Raw genomic sequence first — 7065 nt, forward strand, 5'->3', positions numbered from 1 at the left:
TTAAGCAGAGCTCCTGCTAGACAGGAGGAGTCCCGAGGGAGGGCACTGCCCGGGTGGATTGTGCAAAGGTTAACAAGGTGTCTCTAGGAGAAAGCTGCATAATCTGGAGAGCCTGCAGGCCACGTCTGTCCCCAGACCTGATCAGAGGCTCCATGGAGCCTGCATGATCTCTCCAGCCCCTCTGACTGGATGCCTGTCCAGTGCACACCTCTGGGATCCAATCAGCCTGTTATCAGGTGCACATCTTCCAGGGGTTATGGGCCATGATGTGAGGCCCAGGTGCCCCACTGCTGCAGGCCACGATGAAGTGATGTCTAGGAGCCTGCATACAAGACCGCTTAAGGCCACAGTGAGGAATGCAAAACCTGTGTGGGAGGGCGCCCTTTGCCCTGGTTGCCTAACCAACCCATATTTCTGCTCTTATATATATGTACCCGTGTTTGCTTTATCCATTTGTCAGTTGTTGGGCACCTCAGCTGTTAACACAGTTTGGCTTTTGTGACTAGACATGGCATATTGATTCACTCCTCTACCCAAGATTGGTATAGCAGGGCCAGAAGGTTGGTATATAGTGTTGGCTTTTTGAGGAACCTCCATACTGAGTTCCATCATGGCTGTACTAGCTTATGTTCCCACCAACAGTGTATGAAAGTGATTTCCCCCTATTCTTTGACAGCATTTGTTGCCTTATGGCTAAGGAACATGTATCATGTTTCTATTAGCCCTTTGTATTTCTTCTTCTAAGAACTGTCTGCTCAATTCATTTGCCCATTTATTACTCATATTACTTGTTCTTTTGCTGTTTTAGTTTATTTTTTAGCTCTATGTATATTCTGAATATTGATCCTTTATTTGTTGAATAGGTGGTAAGAAATTGCTTTCCCATCTAAGAAATTGCTTTTTCCCATCAATTGGGGTGATTATTACTTTTTTTTTTTTTTTTGTCTGTCATGAGGTTTGAACTCTGGGCCAGGGCACTGTCCCTCAGCTCTTCAGCTCATGGCTAGTGCTCTACCACTTGAGCTACAGGGCCAATTCTGGTTTTCTGGTGGTTTATTGGAGATAAGAGTCTCACGGTCTTTCCTGCCCCAGCTGGCTTTGAACTGCAATCCTCAGATCTCAGCTTCCTGAGTAGCTAGGATTACAGGCGTGAGCCACGAAGTGATTATTACTTTTGATGTGCACATTTGAGCTGAGGTGTGCCCAGGTCTAGTTTAGATATTTAAGGGCCACTTTGTCTAAGGTGTTAGTAGATGAACATTGGGTGAAGTAATTTCTTTGGGAAGGATGGGATGTGAGAGAAAATGTGGTCAGGAAAGGTTTTGGTTCTCAGGGTTTTAGCCAAAACCAACTAAAAAAGCTGTTATTTCTTAAGAGAAGGAGGATTTCCTGAGGAGCTAGAATCCAAAGGTTCATTTTGAGGCATGCTCTTTGAGTTTCCCGCTAGGATATATAAGTCCTGAGTTAAGGGAAAGAGGTTCAAGCTGGAGACAGTAGTTGTAAAGGGGTTGTAATTCAAGTCATATGACTGGGTGAGATTACCCAAGCAGCAGAGAAAGAGGTGTGTGTGTGTGTGTGTGTGTGTGTGTGTGTGTGTGTGCATGTGTGGTGTGTGCTCTTCAAGGTCACCCAGCACATAGAAGAGAAGCCTGAGAACTAGGCCGGAAGTGGCCAAAGACTCAGGAGACAGCCAGGAGAGCCGGAGTTGGAAGCCCATGCCTGCTAAGGACAGGACTTGGCAGTGGAGGTCACTGGTGACCTTTGGTAGAAACCTGTTTAAATGCAGAAGTGAACAAGGAAAGCTGGTATTCCCATCAGGGCTGAAAGCAAAGAAAAACAGTGATGAGAGAATGAGACATAGAGCAGAATAGCATGTACTGTATTCAGTTAAGAACTACAACTATTGTTACTAGAGTTCTTGATTTTTGCCATTCTAACTGGGGTGAGGTGGTATCTCAATGTTGTTTTGATTTGCATTTCTTTTATGGCTAGGGAGGTTGAGCATTTCTTCATGTGTCTATTGGCCATCCTTCTTTCTTCTTCAGAGAAGTTTCTCTTTAAGTCTTTAGCCCACTTATTTATTGGGCAGTTGTTTCTTTGAGGATTTGTTGTTGGGGGATTTAATTTTTTGAGGTCCAAGTATATTTTAGATATGAGACCCTTGTCCGTTGTATGGCTAGTAAAGATCTTCTCCCAATCCGTGGGCTTTCTATTGATCTTGCTAGCTATGTCCTTTGCCATGCAGAAGCTCTGCAATTTCATACAATCCCATTTGTCCAACCTTTCTTTGATTTGTTGTGTTTCCGGGTCTCTATTAAGAAAATTTCAGCCTGCGCCAAGGAGACCTAGGGTTTCTCCTATTCCATCCTGTAATGTTTTCAGAGTGTCTGCTTTGACTCCGAGGTCTTTGATCCATTTGGAGTTGATTCAGATGCTGGAGGGGATGTGAGCAGAAGGGAACCTTACTTCATTGTTGGTGGGAGTGTAAACTTGTTCAACCACTTTGGAAAGTAGTATGGAGGTTCCTCAAAAGACTCCACATAGAGCTCCCCTATGACCCAGCAATCCCACTTTTGGGCATTTACCCAAATGTTTACAAACAAGACCACACTAAAGTTACCAGCACAACTATGTTTATTGCAGCATTATTTACTATAGCTAAGATATGGAACCAAGCCAGATGCCCCTCAGTAGATGAATGGATCAAGAAAATGTGGTATATATACACAATGGAATTCTATGCCTCCCTCAGAAAGAATGACATTGCCCCATTTGTTAGGAAATGGAAAGACTTGGAAAAAATTATATTAAGTGAAGTAAGCCAAGCCCAGAGAAACATAGGTCCCATGGTTTCCCTTATTTGCAATAGTTAGTATATGTATGAGTCAAGCAGAAAAGGTCAGATGATAAATAAGGTGATGTTAGGAAAATGAACCCTAAGATATGTATTTAAATTTTTTTCTTTCATGCGTTTGTTTCTAACACATTTATATGATTATTTCTTTGTTGCTTTGTACGTCCCTCCCCCACAGTATAACCCCTGCTTTCACTGTATTTGATGTTGGTATAATTTGTGGAGGGGAAGGGGAAAAACAAGTTGTTTAAATAAGGATACAGGTGGACCCGTTGCAACAATGAGAAGTACAAGTTGTCATGTCGAAAACGAATTTTACAATTTTGGTGGAGGAGTGGAGGGAGGATTGGGTTGGGGGGGAGGCTTGGAAGGGATGAGAAGGGGAAACAAAGGAGAAGGCTACAATGCTTGATAAGAAATGTACTCATTATCTTGCCCATGTAATTGTAACCCCTCTGTACAGTTTTTTCACAATAAAAAAATAAAAAAAAGAACTACAACTAGGGGGCCGTCTCCATCTCTCTTTCTTCCTCCCTCTCCCCCATTGGCATGCCCTGCTCAAAAGAGAACCCCGCCAGCTCCCCTTGCAAGTGGACTGCCAAGGAGGGCGACATGCAGCTCTGCTTTGTGAGGCTCTGGGAGCACACCACGACCCAACCCGGGGGTCCACACGCACTGCAGGCTGTGACCTGTACAGTGCCTATGATTGTACAATACCACCTATGGAGAAAGCCCTTGTGAAGACGGACATTCAGATAGCTCTTCCTTCTGGGTGCTATGGAAGAGTAGCTCCATGTTCTGGCTTGGCTGCAAAACACTTCATGGATGTAGGAGCTGGTGTCATAGATGAAGATTATAGGGGAAAAGTTGGTGTTATTTTGTTCAATATTGGCAAAGAGAAGTTTGAAGTGAAAAAGGGTGATCGAATTGCTCAGCTCATTTGTGGGCAGATTTTTTATCCAGAAATTGAAGAAGTTCAAGTCTTGGATGATACTGAACGGGGTTCAGGAGGTTTTGGTTCTACTGGAAAGAATTAAAATTTGGGCTAAGAATAGAAAATGAAAAGGCATACTTTTGATTAAAAATAATAGGTTTTGCGTCAAGTGTTTTTGGTGTTTTGCACCATAAAACTTAATAGTTTTAACTTGTAAAAAAGTTTATTTTCTTAAAGATAGAAGGAAAGGTTACTTCTGTTGGGATTATCTGGAAACTTATTTTGTGTTTCTGCAATTGGTAGTTGTATGAAAATCTATCTGCTTTGTGAATACTTGACAAGTTTTAAAAAATAAGATGTATAATTTAATTCAATAAAGAGTATCTCTTTGGTTCTGCTTTAAGAAAAAAAAAGAACTACAACTAGAAATTGCTGCTGGTGATTCACAACTGTAATCTTAGCTACTCAGGAAGCTGAGATCTGAGGATCAAGGTTCAAAGCTAGCCTGAGCAGGAAACCAACCACCAGTAAGCCCGAAGTAGTGCTGTGGCTCAAAGTGGTAGAGTGCTAGCCTTGAGCAGAAGATCTCAGAGACCTCACTTAAGCCCTGAGTTCAAACCCTATAAGTGACAAAAAGAAGAAAGAAAGAATACAAGAAGGATGGATGGAAGGAAGGAAGGAAGGAAAAATAAACCCAGGTTTTGCCATAAATTTGTAATCCTAGATTGGAAGGACAGTAGTTTAAAATCAGCCTAGGAAAAAAGTTTCTGAGACCTCTTTACCCTCATCTCAAAAGAAAAGACTGAGCATAGCAATGTACATCTGTCATCCCAGCTACTTGACAAGTGTAAACATAAGGATCAGGTCCAGTGCAGCCTGGGAAGAAAAAAAACAACAACAGTGAAACCCTATCTAAAAAATAACCAGAGCAACAAGGACTGGCCTCATGGCTCAAGTAGTAGAGTGCCTGCCTAGCAAGTACAAGGCCTTGAGTTCAAACCCCTGAACGGCTAAAAATAAGCAACATACGTACATACGTAGGTGGAAGAAAGACATTATTTTGTGGCTGTAGACAATGGAAATGAGCCAATAGAGGGAAAAGCTGTGATAGGAAGCAGTTAGCTATGAATGATGGGAAAATCTAAAGGCAATGTAAAATGTAAGTAAACAAGCTGGGTGCCTGTAGCTCACACTTACAATCCTAGCTACTCAGGAGGCAAGCCCAGGCAGGAGAGTCCCTAAGACTCTAATCTCAATAAACCACCAGAAAACCAGAAGTGGCGCTATGGCTCAAGTGGTAGAGGGCTAGCCTTGAACTGAAGAGCTGAGGGACAGCGCCCAGGCCCAGAGTTCAAGTAATTAAACTTCCCAACTCACAGGTAATGACATCTCTGTAGACTGGACTCAGGCATAAGAATTTCTCACAGGCAATCTCAGAAAGTAGTCCAAATCCACATACTAATGTTGTGGTTCTCACCATAAGGACAACACACTTTTGGTCTATTGAAAGCATGTTTGGGTTTTGTTGGTGGTGTTTTTTTTTTGAGGGGAGGGTTGTTTTGTTTTGTGCCTGTACTTGGCTTAAACTAAGGGCCTGGAAGCTGTCCATTACCTTTTCTGTCAAGGCTGCTGCTTTACCATTTGAAACACAGCTCTACTCTGGCTTTTTTGGTGGTTAATTAGAAATAAGAGTCTCACCAACTTTCTAGGTGAACTTTGAACCATGATCCTCAGATCTCAGCCTCCTGAGTAACTAGGATTATAGGCATGAGCCACCAGCTTGCAAGTCTGTTGGTAACAGGTACTTAAACTGTTTTTGCTGTCTTGAATTCATTACAAAGCCAAAGAAAAGTCTGGCATGTGTGCTGCATGAATAATGACTTAGGTACATTATATGTATGGGATCTATATTTCCATTTTGTGTTTGTCATTGTTCTAAGCTGTTAGTTCTTTGAGATCATGTTGGGCTCTAGTAGACACAGGGCTGATGGATAGCATCTTTAAGCCAGGGACTAAACCTACCCCTAAGGAACAGCAGAGCCTTGCAGAACAGACCAAATAAGGATAATTACCAGCAATGATCAGATTGTACCCTGGAGCCAGAGAAGTCATCTCATGGGAACCAGATGGCTCCTCTCCAGTGATGGCAGCCATCACAATTTGTCCAAAACCTGGGAAAAACAGGACTGCGATAATAGCCAGCCAGGCCACCTGTAACTGGGACTTGAAACTATGCACACATTTGTTTCCTGTCCTTAATTCTTCCTCTACTTAAACCTACTGCTCAGCTTAGTATCCACAGATGGCAGGGGATGGCTGGTCTTCCCATGGTCACCTAACCTCACTGCTCTGCCACATAAACTTTCCTATCACTTTCACTGCTTGCACTTTGCCTGAATTCTTCTCACAGAAGACAAAGGTTGATTTGCTGCACACCATTTCAGGCAAGCAATTGAGGTGAGAATGTGGATGAGGGCACACAGGTCCTGGCTGCTGAATGTTTAACACGTTTCACACATTAGCATGTGAACCTGGAGGAAATCTTAAAATCCGTGGAGGGTGTAGTTTGCATTTATTCTTCCTCAGTGCTACGTGCAATTCAGAAGACTTTACATCAACTGCAACTTGGATTGCGTGAACTATGGTGCAGAGTTCTCCATTGCAGAGAACGCTGCTGTGTGAATGCTGTTCACCTCACTGGATGAGGTGGCGAGGTTAATGATCTTGATGAAAACAAACAAAAATTTCTGGGCTAACGTGATCTCTGCTATAGCTACATCCAGCTCCCTCCCCTGCAGACAGGATGCAGGCACCTGCAGAGTACCCAGACAGCTGTTCTGTTCTACTGGTTGATTTCTCTCTGGCAGGTAAGAGATCAAGGTCAATGTCACAGCTGACTCACACCTAAAGCAGTGGACATTTCCGACAGACCACAGCACTTCCTTCTTGCAAATGAGATCTGGGCCGTACCTCTTGTGTGGTAGGACAAGAAATTCCAGGGTCTAGAGCAAGGCCCTTGTCATGGCAGGCCCTGGGGTTCCTGTGCAGCTAGGCTGGTAGCAGATATCCCCTCTTACCTCCAGGGCAGGTGAAGGTGGGCCCCCATCCTCTCTTTCTGTAGACTATGTATGTGGTGTGGAAAAGCTTTGGAAAGTGCCCTTTATCCACTGGTTCATAAGACAAATAGCTGAGTGCTGGTTACCTGTTCTAAGCACTCTACAAATAGTTATTGCCATTTGCCTAATCATCTTGAAGATAAATTATTATCATCCCTGAT

General features: G+C 43.2%; 1 protein-coding gene across 1 annotated transcript; it reads left to right on the top strand.

Moving 5' to 3' along the window:
• Window positions 1-3403: 3403 nt before the first annotated feature.
• Window positions 3404-4180, top strand: LOC122117268 (deoxyuridine 5'-triphosphate nucleotidohydrolase, mitochondrial-like). The gene is given in 2 exon segments (XM_042690974.1): window positions 3404-3503; window positions 3506-4180. Coding segments are annotated over 2 exon segments (486 nt in total). The 3' UTR covers window positions 3892-4180.
• Window positions 4181-7065: the final 2885 nt, after the last annotated feature.

Source organism: Dipodomys spectabilis, unplaced genomic scaffold (genome assembly GCF_019054845.1).
Source record: "Dipodomys spectabilis isolate Male_0828 unplaced genomic scaffold, ASM1905484v1 ptg000140l, whole genome shotgun sequence".
Classification (NCBI taxonomy): domain Eukaryota; kingdom Metazoa; phylum Chordata; class Mammalia; order Rodentia; family Heteromyidae; genus Dipodomys; species Dipodomys spectabilis.